At 50.6% G+C, this 11,687-nt stretch overlaps 1 protein-coding gene across 1 annotated transcript; it reads right to left on the bottom strand.

Moving 5' to 3' along the window:
- Window positions 1-3,322: 3,322 nt before the first annotated feature.
- On the bottom strand, window positions 3,323-5,524 carry LOC137146417 (C-C motif chemokine 4-like). The gene is made up of 3 exons (XM_067537675.1): window positions 5,397-5,524; window positions 4,932-5,046; window positions 3,323-3,623 (listed from the first exon to the last, which is right to left on the bottom strand). The coding sequence occupies exons 1-3, from the start codon at window positions 5,467-5,469 to the stop codon at window positions 3,536-3,538; spliced, it is 276 nt and encodes a 91-aa protein (XP_067393776.1). The 5' UTR covers window positions 5,470-5,524; the 3' UTR covers window positions 3,323-3,535.
- Between the last annotated feature and the right edge of the window lie 6,163 nt (window positions 5,525-11,687).

Here is an 11,687-nt window from a genome sequence, read left to right as displayed (position 1 = left end):
TTCTCCAGTAATACAAATAATGAGCATGTTCTGGCTGGTCAATACTGCCAAACGTTTTTCCTTTGGCTACAGTAAGCCACAGCCATCTGGTGTGGGACTCTGTCCCCCTGGAGCAGTGGCTAGACCAGCCAGCTGTCCTGACCTTACAGCGGCAAAGGATGAGAAAAGACCCCTGGGCACAGTCACACGGTCCCTGTCATACTCACTGCTCCCAACCTAGTCTCCACACTCCCTGCCCCTGAAGAGGAGAAAGGTTGGTCCTGCAGTTCGGCCCCTCACTGGGGACTCAGGAGAGGTGGGTTCAAGTCCTTGCTTTGCCTCAGGCTTCTGCTGAGACCTTGGTCAAGTCACTTAGTCTTTCTGTGCTTCCGTTCCCAGCCTGCACAAGGGGCATTTTAGCACGGCCCTGCCTCGCGAGGTTGCGAGGTTACTGAAGGAGTGTGAAGTGCTCAGACAATGTGGATGGAGGGGCGAGATAAATACTGCAGCGAGGTAAATCTGACAGGGACTGTGGCCTTATTAAATATCACATACTTACTTCAGACTGGTCTCTGGGCTGGGCTCACCCCCCCTCCTGGTAGCTGCTCAGTGCTGGCTGGTTGTGGTGTGACATTTCATCATGCACTGTGACACAACACAGCCGTGACTTTGCATCCGCTGAGGGAAGGGCAGAGGCTGGGGCCCAGATCCCCGTCTGACCTAGGAAAATAGCAACCTTCAGTTCAGCTTGCTCTAAACACGTTTTAAAAACATCACACCCCACTCCAGAGCCGGCAAATCAACCCTTTCTTTACAGAAACAACCAGCAACCCTTTGGTCCCTGGAAAAATGAGGAACAAGTGTTATGAGATAAAAACCAATTGGCTTCTAACAGGTAATGAAACCAAGCAAAGGAACTGAAAGATTATGTCGCTGAGATGCTTAACACCAGAACAAGAAAGCGAATATACAGCAGACTGGAGGCCAAACGCTGCAGACCGCAAGAATCTCTGATCAGTGAAAACAGACTTTCAAATAACCCATCTGTCTCCAGCACCCGGTGACTGCAGATGGACTCCCTGGGACTGTGATGTTCAGGGCTGGTGGGTAGGCACCTACCAAGATTAATTTGGGATTATATCTAGCAAGCTCGCAGGGCCCACAGCACACAATGGGGATGCAACGCCCAGTGCATGCGTCCCGGGGCTCAGCAAATACACCTTCCCCAGCAACGGCGCTACTGCAGGTTCTCAGCAACGGTGTCCCCTAGAGAGCTCCATCCCACCCTCCTCTATACACCCCCTTCACCCTGCAGTTCCAGCATGGCTGGGTTCTGGATGCTTTTCTCTCTGTCTTCTGGAGGTGCCAGGTACGGGCTAGCTGGACCGTTGCGGGGAAGGGAGACACACTGGGGTCTATAAGGGACATGTCTATTGCTGAGTCTCACACTAGGTCTCTTCCGGGGAAAGATTTATGTCTGTGTCAAATGGATCGGGATCCAAGTCCATGGCGGACACTCAGCAGGACACCAGCCCTTTGCATGTGTAACCCAGTCGGGGGGGCTCTCTCCCCGTCTCATAGTGGTTGGGCCCCATATAGAGTTTGATGAGCCTACTACAGCCTCGACTCCCAGAAGTGACTCTTTTAGCTCAGATGGTAAAGGGTCGTACGCTTGGGGCCCGAGGTCTAAAGTTCAATTCCAGCTGCCAACGACCACATGGGGCTGTAAAATTACACATCCCTCCCCACGCACCTGCTGTCCTCGGGGATCCCGGGCTTGTAAGGGTGAAGTCTGTTGCCATATGCAGCTCCTTTGACTTGCAGTCTCCATAGCAACCAGGTAAATACACAGCCCATTGCCAAGTCAGCGCTGACCTAGGCAGGAATCCTGGGGGATAAATTCAAACTGCCCCCGCACAAGGGCTGCAGCATGGCAACAACTGTGTAGTTCCTAGAGAACCAGGGATTATATTATGTCTATGCCAGGGTAATTTCATCCCTAGGCTAATGCCATGGACTGCAGGGGAATTACTCCGTGACTGATTTGGCCCGCTGTGTCAGATTAACGTAACACAACTACAGGCGCCTAAGACGCTGCGGCCACACAGCAGCAGAGGAACGAAAACTCAGATCCCTCCTGCTGCAAAAGCACCAGCCCCTAAGATTGGTGCAAAAGGAAAATCTTCAGTAGCTGTTAGCAGTGAAGAGCCTAGGACACACAGTTGAGCAGCTCTGATTCAGCCCTGTAGAGGGCAACAACACAGTTATATCACGGGTCAGTGACAGACTCTCAATAAAACCCACCCTCCGATCATCCGAGCAGAACCGAGAAGTCCTGACTGCCAGGCCAGTGTTCTAACCCATTGCCAGGAGCCTGGCTATGGGTCCCGGATTGAGGCTGGGGCCGGGGCTGGAGGGGGATCACGAAGGAGGTACGTGGTCAGCCCAGAGAGCAGCAGGCCATACTAGCATCATGCCGTAGGGTCAGGTCAGAGTTGATGAACCGCACCAGGGCCGAGCCAAGTAGGTCCGCCAAGGTAGGGCAAGGTGTCAGGAGCGGAGCAGGGGGCTGAGAATCAGGAACGAGGAGCAAAGCAATGGAACAGGAGGAGGCTGGGGCCAGGCAAGGTATCAGGAGCCCCAGCAGGGTCTGTTGCAGCACCAAGCCGGGGATCCACCTAGTTGAACAGCAGCCTCCAGGTGTTTTCCCTATGCCTTAAATAGCATGCCTGGCCCAATCAGGGAACGCGGTAGGCACTGCCACTCAGGGTCCCTGTGGCTGGGACATCCAGTGGGGCTTGAGCCAGTAGGTTGCAGTTCTCTTATTTGCCAGCAGTGGCGGTATGGACACCTGGCTATGAGTCTTCAGTGGGGGGAATGTCATGAACGGGATCAGGGGGTTACAACCACCCTCTCCTTCCCACGTTGCTAAGTCAGGGAGGGGGCCTCGTATAGAAAAGGTTGAGAACTAATGTTCTAACCACCAGGCCGTACTGCCTCCCCCATCTTTGACTGGAGCAGTTCACTCATTACTCCAAGCCCTGCCCCACACTGCTCCACTGGAAGTGAATTTCACCCTTGTTTTATAAACAGAACTTGGTTTTTCAACCTTATCCCTTTCACTTCCAGGTGTAAAGGCCTGGGGCTGGGTTATTTTAACTGAGAATTGATATAGCCAGAGGTGTGTTCCTCTCCCAAGTCAGGGACCACTGCTGCAAAAGCTTCAGGGAGACAGCCCAAAGCATTCAAAGGTGCGTATACCCAGACATATTTGTTAACACGTGAAATTTTATGCATTTGAACCCTAAAACCTCATTAACAGGCATATCAGTTGCTTGTTTTCTTTTTTTATTTATTTTTTTAACCAAAAAATCTTTTTGACGTTGATTTAACTTAAGCACAAATAATATAAATATAATAAATTGTTGTTCTAGTTAAAACAATAAAATTACAAATATTATATTAAAATACATTCTTCGTGGACGGGGCAATTGCCTTCCTCAGCCTCTGCGTTCTTTTGCAACAGACTCCAGCAGATATTTCCAGCGGGGGCTCGTTAGTTTTGTTTCACGTGTTTGATATACTCCTGGACCCATCGTGCGTTGGGATCAGAGCAGACTTCCCGGCCCTTTTTCGTGGTAAAGCTGCAGAGATAAAAACTCAGTTCAGAATCATCACAGGGAGAAGAAGGAAAATCGACCCCCTGGGACACAAGGTGTGGCAGAGCAGCTTGTGGAGAAGGGATGGAATCTGTCTTGGCCAACACCACCACGTATTTTTATCAGCCAATCAGAACTCCGGTTTTTTAAAGGTGAAATCTTTACCAAACCCTACTGTGAAGAAGCTGATTTCTGACTGGCTGCAGCACATGACAGGCCTATTCTCTAAGCCAATCAGAATGCAGCAGGTCAATAACGTTACAGCCATTGCCTGTCACTCAGCTGTAGCACCATCCCCCAAACATAGGGATTTAAACTGCCTCAGCGCTTGGAGATCCTGGGGATAAAGTCCCATTGTCACTGGATCGGCGTCTCCAGCTTTGATGTCGCCACCTTGGCCTCACCCCAGCAGGTGACCCTATCCTGGGGCAATGTCCAGCCCTTGACATTATCATCCCTTAATTGAAATGATGGTGCTGAAGAATCCCATCCATCAGCCCATCCCCCTGCAGTTCTGCCTCCTGCCTAAGGGACACCCTCCTAAATTCTGGTCCCACTGGTCCCGTCTTCATTTATATCCCTTCTGCTGACCCATTTCTTCCACGATGCCCATGCAAGGAGTATCAGTGATTATCATCATCTGAAACACTGCCTATCCCTAACCAGAGTGACCCTGGCGTATCAATGCTGTTGCAACCCTTCTTCTTCCTCAGTCTGTCCCCACTCCCTCCTTTGTTACTCTCCCTAGTGGTGGCACAAAGTGGTGCTTTCGGGTTAGATTCTCAGCAGCTGTAGCTATGCCAGTTTACCCCAGCTGTGGAACTGACCCCATATGCCCCTAGTGGAACGCTCGAGATACCCCGGCTTTTCTCCACTTCGCCCTTGGTGCCCTCTGTGGCCCTGCTTTCTGCTCAAAGAGAGCTGCATGAGAATGCTTTCCCAAACCAGGTCTGCTGTTGCTCAGGGGACTGAAAGCGGTGTCAGCCCTTGAACTCAGAGCAAGTGCTCAAGGAGGAGCCTTCTCCGTGGGCATGCAAAACATTAATCCAGCCTCGTTTCTCTGTAGCTACCTCTTGTAGGTATTCTGAAGGCCTCTAGAATTAAGGCATCCAAGCGCCACAGGGGAATGTGGAGAACCCTTGAAGAGCTGTCTTTTAAACTCTTTTACCAAGGGGTTAAAAATGCCTATGACATCTGTGTTAAAATTGTCCTGCAGATTCCTTCCTCCATCCATTCATTCCATAGGGGTGTTTCTCTGAATGGACATATAGAATGGCTGAAAATCATACTCACATTACAGCTAGCTGGGAGCACTTGCTGCTGGTCTGGCGATACTTCACCACAAGGCTCCGTGGGATTGGCTTGGCAACGTAACTGAAGCAGCAAGAGGTTGGGGTGTTGACTCCATCTGGAAGGAAAGAAGAGACTTGCATGACTATTGGCGGTGGGTGAGGATCAAAAGGCTTCTCCCGAAGTCCCACTGGGGCCAGCTAACACTCGGCTCCGCCCCCCACTGTCACTGCTCACGGGCATCTCATAGAAGGGCGACCCCTAAGACATTTCAGCTGGACTGACTGAAGTTTATGGCTGTTTCTGGGCTCCCTCCCAGCCAGGCTGGGTCATTACAAGCAGCAGTGTCAGAATAGGGAATGCACCTTCCTACTCCTGAAACCAACTGAGTCGTCTGAGCCCCAGCGAGAGCTCTGAGTGTTGCCCAAAAAAAAAAAAAAAAAAAGAGAGAAGAGAAACAGGACTCACCAAGCTGAGACTGGACCTGGGAGCAGAAAGCAGCGAGGAGGAGAACGGTGAGGGCAGCCACACAGACCTTCATGTTTCCGCTGGGTGGGGATGAGCTGCAGTAGCAGAGGCAGAGCTGGGATTCTTTCACGTTCTCCTCCTTTGTCTGATGCTGAGTCCCCTACCTTTGTCTCATCTTTATACAGGAGATGGAGGGCGGCGTTAGGGTTTTAGGGAAATGGTTACATCATACCAAGTAAATGATGACACAGAGACCCGCGTTTTGCTGAGTTGAGAAATCCAACAAAAAGGAAGTTGAAATCTAGAGTGACTCTCAAATTCCATTCCGGTGCTTGGAGGAAGCTCAGCAAAAATACTAGAAAAAAAGAGCAAAGGAAGAGAGGAGACGAGTCCATTTGTGTGAACAGTGGCAGGTTTTTCTTTCAACTAACACACCTGCCTTTGAGGGGGGCTAGATGAAACACGAGACTAATAATTAAATCAGAAGATTTAGTCTCTAATTCAAATCCAGCCCAGGTCATTTCTGGGGACAGGGCCCTACTTTCTGTGTGAAGCGTTACACTGTGAGCTGCTTGGGGCAGGGACGGTCTTTTTGTTTTCCAGTGATGGGGATTCCACAACCTTCCTGGGAAGCCTATTCCAGAAATCCACTATCCTTAGAGTTAGAAAGATTTTCCTAATTTCTAACCTAAATCTCCCTTGCTGCAGATTAAGCCTGTTACTTTTTGTCCTACCTCCAGTGGACGTGGAGAACAACTGATCACAATCCTCTTTCTAACAGCCCTTAACATATTTGAAGACTGTTATCACGCCCCCCCTTCCCTCAGTCTTCTTTTCTCAAGGCTAAATGTACCACGTTTTTAGAATCTTTCCTCATGCATCAAGTTTTCTAAACCTTTTATTATTTGTGTTGCTTTCCTCTGGACTCTCTCCAATTTGTCCATATCTTTTTTAAAATGTAGTGCCCAGAAGTGCACACAATACTCCAGCAGAGGTCTCACCAGCCCTGAGCAGTTACTTCTCTTCTCTCATCCATCACACTCCTGTTAATACATCTCAGAATGATATTAGCCCTTTTTGCATCTGAATCCCATTGGTGACTTGTACCCAGTTTGTGATCCCCTATATCCCTCAGATCCTTTTCAGCAGTACTACCACCTAAGCAGTTATTCCCAATTTTGTGCCTTTGATTTTTCCTTCCTAAGTGTAGCACTTGGCACTTGTCTTTCCTGAATTTCATCCTATAGCTATCAGACCTATTCTGGGCAAAAGCAGAGGATTTAGGGCTATCATTCCAGCACCTTTATTTTTAATGTAATTAAACGTATGAATGAAATGCCAGAGACATTAATAGGCGTTACCTGCATTATGATTTCTAGTGATCGCTTTAGTGATGACAGAGGGTAGTGGATGGATGCCCTGGGTGCCGGCCAATTGAATGGACAAGAGCTGGAAGAATGCCAACATCCCTTGTTTGTCTGTCCCCCTTGTTGCACGGGTGTTGGAACGAAAGGCCGACTGGCAGGCTTTGCACTAACGCTTGAACCCACTAGCTTCCGGCTCCTGGCTTTTGACCCTGAGCAGTGGAACTCAGGCAGCTGTGACCAGTTCTCCTCTTCGGGGTGACCGGATTAGAGCGAAGCGCTCAAGTTTTGATTGTAATTAGGGCTTTCCTGCATTCACGCCATGTCCTGACATTTGTCTATTGGGGCACACTAGTGGATCGGACACCTCTGAATTATCAGCTGTACTTTAATGCGTGGCTTGGCTCTGAAGAGGGGCCTCTGCAAAAATCTGCATTGCTGGCTTCCCAGTTTGGAGTTGGTGCCCAAGGAGTTTTCGAACTTCAGGCCCTGCAAACTCAGCCCGAGAGCCAAGAGAACAGTTAGCCTTCTGCTGTGCAAAGACCACTGCCTACCATGCTGACCAATGCTGTCTCATTGTTTGCTTGTGCTCCCCCATCCGTCTGTATCCATCTCGTCTCTTGTCTCTTGTCTTATATTGTAAGTTCCTTGGGGCAGGGACTACCTTTGGTTCTGTGTTTGTGCAGCACCTGGCACAATGGGGTCCTGGTCCATGACTGGAGCGCCTAGGCTGTAAAGTAATGCGGAGAATCATTAACACTACTAGGTTCTTCCCATTTTAGCCATCAGCATCCCCAGTGATAAACCTTCTGTCCTCAGCTCTGCCCTCTGTGGCCCACGGTTGTCTTCAGTACAGAGGGCAGACCTCTAACTCTGTGCAGCTGAGGAATCAATTCTGTCACCAGGCGAGTCTCGCTCTCAGAGCTGTGCTAGCTGTGCAGTGTTAGCAAGAGTGAAAAGCGGTAAAAACTCGTTTTGGTCACTGATCTTTGAAGAAATCCCAGGTCTGAGTCTGATACACCGTCAGGAGCAGCTCTGCAAGGCAAGAAAGGGCCACTTGGCCATAAGAACGGCCATACTGGGTCAGACCAACTAGCCCAGGATCCTGTCCTCCGAGAGTTCCCAGTGCAGGTGCCTGGCAAACAAAGGCCAGGGATGCTTCAGAGCATGGTTTTGCACCCCTGCTCATCCTGGCTAATAGCCACTGATGGACCTGTCCGCCATGAACTTTTCCGGTGCTTTTTTGAACCTGCACAGTGGCTTGAAGTGTTTGGTTGGCTGTTTCTATTGAAATCATTCTCTTCTTTACGGCTTGGAGTCGTTAATTAGACAATTTGTGTTTGACGCAGGCTGAGGTCTGATCTGGGGGATTTGGGGTTCAGTTTGGGGTGGTTTTTTAGGGGGTGGGAGGGACTTTGTCTATTGTAAACGCCCTGGGCTATGCTAACAAAACTACACTGGATAAAGAAGAGAGGAAGGTAAGGGGCAGAGTTCCTCATCTCAGCTTTAAATGTGGCTGAATTTGATCCGATGGCTGGAAGTTGAGGCTAGCAGACAATTCAGACTGGAAATAAGGTGCACATTTTAAAAAAATGAGAGTACTTAACCACACTGGAACAAGTTACAATTCGTTGTGGTGGATTCTTCCTCAATTTGTAACTCAAGACTAGATGTTTTTCTAAAACCTCGGTTCTAGGAATTATCTGGGGACGGTTCTCTGACTTGTGCTATACAGGAGGTCAGACTAGATGATCACAGTGGTCCTTTTGGCCTTGAACTCTAGGAATCTGAATTCTTGAAAGGTTAAAACCATCGTGGAGTCACCGAGAGGTTTCTCCTGACCTCAAGAACTTCCTCTGTGTGCAACCAAACAGGCAGCGGAATCACAGGCAGGACCTGGGCTGTAGACTCAGGAAATCTCATGTGCTTTTCAAATAACCCTCTCCTGAGCTCATTGCTAATGAGTACTGAGGACAGGAGGCAGCTGGTCAGGTGCCAACACCTGCGGAGGGTTGGCTGGGAGAACGGCCCTCACTGCCTTTGCTGCCTCCTGCATCCCTCAGAACATTTCTACCTCCGCACCGAAGGGCCTCTTACCGGTCCTTGCCCCCATTTTCAGGGCATCCACGGCTCTCCCCTGAGCCAGCTTCTCCTGTGTCTAAGACGGCAGGAAGTGGGAGCAGACACAGCGGCGCTGAGCCCACGGGCTACTCAACAAAAGCAGAGCTGGGATGCTCATGGCTGGGAAATGGTGCAGGGAATCTGAGCAGCAGGAGCTCTCAGAAGGGCAGGGAAGGACTCTCTCTGGGACGGGTGGGCAGGTGGGTGGGGAATGGGCGGGGACTCTGTCTGTCCAGCTGAGCAAGTGATGGACAGGGGACCTGTCCTTGGTCTTCTCCCTTCATGTCTGACGTGCTTTGGAGTCACCATGAGCACAGCTCAGCTCTGGCTAGAGAGCTCGTGGACCATCAAAGGACGGGTGACTCTCCTACACGGACAGACCATGTGCTGCATCTCTCCCTGTTCAAGACCATTGCTGTCTTCTGAAGCCACTGGAGCAGAAGAGATGTGACTGTGGTTCCCAGGTCCGTTCCCTGCCTGGATCGAGGAGGGTGGCCTCCTGCGAGGGCTTGCTCAGCAGTGGGGGAAATCTCACGTAGCTGGTGGGGAGCCATTGCCGCAAAGGATCTCACAGGAACACAAGACTGGAAGGGACCTCCTGGGTCATTGAGACCAGTCCCCTGCTATTACAGACAGCCCTGTCCTCTCGTCCCACTCATCCATGTGCCAATCCCAGTCTGTACGTACTGGTGACCAGTGCTTCCACTGGGACAGGAACATGCTGGCTGGGTGGAGGTACGCTTGTGACTCCTAGAGCACAGAAGCACACGTGAAGCAACCACTCGAACTGCAGGGCAGGGGGAGCATCTCTTGGGAGAGGCATGTCCCCATTGCACATGGGAGGGGGAGCTGCATTCATCAGGGAGGAGTTCCTGCCCGTGCTCTGGCGGAAGGCAGCTGGTTGTGAAGCTGGTCCAGGGGAAAGATTACAGACGTGGCCACCCAGTGCCTCAGCCCCAAACCACTAGGCTACACCACCAGCAGTGCCCGTCCATCACAAAGGCCTCTGTCCCTCTGACATAGCTGGGGGAAAGCCAGAGCTGGAGGTGCGGAAAGGAAGCCGTGGCAATGGCTGAGGTGGCTCGTGGCTCTGCAGTCTGCAGGGTCCCCCCCCGACCTCAAACCCAGTGGAGAGACACTGTGACTCAGGCTTCCTCAAACTGCAACCCTTTCCGATCATAAGGGGCAGGATATCCGGCACCATCTGGCGCTGAGCCAGCACTCAGACAGGCCGACCCATGGGCGTGATCCCCTTCCCCCCCCCCACTCCAGTCTGAGCAGGAACGAGCTCTCCCCAGGCTCCCCGGGGAGCGCCCCAAACCAGTGCAGGTCGGCCCAATCACTGTCGCACGGACAGGCCCGTGGCTGCCCTAAAGTCACCGCTCCCTAGGGTGGGCGTGGGTCGGAGCTCATCGTTAGTCACCTCACTGACAGCAGCGATTCTCCATGCACCCCTCGCAGTCAGGGCCGGCCGGGATGCCAGGCCTGCATCGGACCTCTGGTCTCCCCCGGTGCTGCAGGAGGAGTCAGCTTTTCCAGGCTAGGAACTGTGCCAGGGACCGGGCGGGGGGAGGCAGGAGACAGAGTTAGGAAAGTAAAACCAACCTAATTATTTATTGATTTATTCTTATCACACTGGCACAGAGGCGCCCTAGTCCGGGACCAGGACCTAGTGTGCTGGTTGCTGTACAAACGCCGAACAAAGAGACAGTCCCAGGCTCGGCTGATGTTTAATGACAGACTCAGAATTCATGCCAGGAGGCTACAAACCTGTCACACTGGCTGGATAAGGGGGGCCCTTGAGGTGTATTCAGGAGCTCTGATTACTCCCTTCTACACCAGTCTCACATTGGGGGTGTCACACTGGCTGGATTGGGGCGGGGAGGGCATTTGTTATATTGTTTAACATCAATGTGTCAGAATCATAATAATCCATGTGGGATATGCCATGCCAGGTACTGTTAGAAAGGTTAAAATGTATTAGGTAAAATGGTAATACTTATGTTCCTTTGTGATACATGTACTGGAAGTTATGGATATGTTTGATATATCAGCATTTTACATTGTGCTGGCTGGGTAACGACTCAGACAGGAGGGCTGCAGAACAATAGCCTGCATTAAGACATTCCCAGGTGCAAGGGGCCCAGGGGCAGAAGCCAGGGACATACCTGATGAGTCACCAGGACTTGCCCATGTGACTCTGGACTCCATTTTGGTTCCTGTAAAACTCCACGAACAGCATGGCCAGGGCCAGAAGGTATATAAGGTGGGGGCCTGGAAAACCATTTTGTCTTTTGCACCTGTTCAGCTACAGACACATACCTAGCTCTGGATGAATTCACTTGCAACTGAACTGAAGGACTAAGACCCATCCAGATACTGGATGTGTACCCGAGGAACTTTACAAGCCTGCAAACTCCACAATTCTTCTAGAAACCTGATGTATAAGGACTTTCAAATCATTTGTATGTATCTGATTGCTCTAATCCTTTAACACTTCTCTTATGCTTTGTTTCTTTTTATAATAAACCTTTAGTTTTAGTTACTAAAGGATTGGCTGGCAGCGTGGTATTTTGGGTAAGATCCAAACCCATATTGATCTGTTAATGTGGCTGACCCTTTGGAGTCAGGAGGAACCTTTTTAGTAAAGAGCATAGAGTTTAAATAACTGGTCTCTTTACTGGACCTAGTGGTTAATTGGGGACCGGAGACTGGAATGCAGTAAAGGGGGCTGTGTGTATTTGTGTACTGTCTTCTTGATAACTGGTTTGGAGGCATCAGAAGCACTGTTTGTGGCTGGTTGGGA

This window comes from Emydura macquarii, unplaced genomic scaffold, assembly GCF_026122565.2.
Source record: "Emydura macquarii macquarii isolate MOO-44397 ecotype Brisbane River unplaced genomic scaffold, CSIRO-AGI_Emac_v2 contig_450, whole genome shotgun sequence".
Classification (NCBI taxonomy): domain Eukaryota; kingdom Metazoa; phylum Chordata; order Testudines; family Chelidae; genus Emydura; species Emydura macquarii.
This window is presented reverse-complemented; position numbering and strand designations above follow the sequence as displayed.

What these genes read in the sequence shown, in the direction of transcription:
- LOC137146417 (XM_067537675.1), bottom strand. Translation starts at nt 5,469, where the DNA reads ATGAAGGTCTGTGTGGCTGCCCTCACCGTTCTCCTCCTCGCTGCTTTC. An exon ending in CCAGGTCCAGTCTCAGCTTG is followed by an intron (nt 5,047 to 5,396) that starts GTGAGTCCTGTT and finishes CTTTCCTTCCAG; the next exon opens with ATGGAGTCAACACCCCAACC. An exon ending in TGCTCCCAGCTAGCTGTAAT is followed by an intron (nt 3,624 to 4,931) that starts GTGAGTATGATT and finishes TTATCTCTGCAG; the next exon opens with CTTTACCACGAAAAAGGGCC.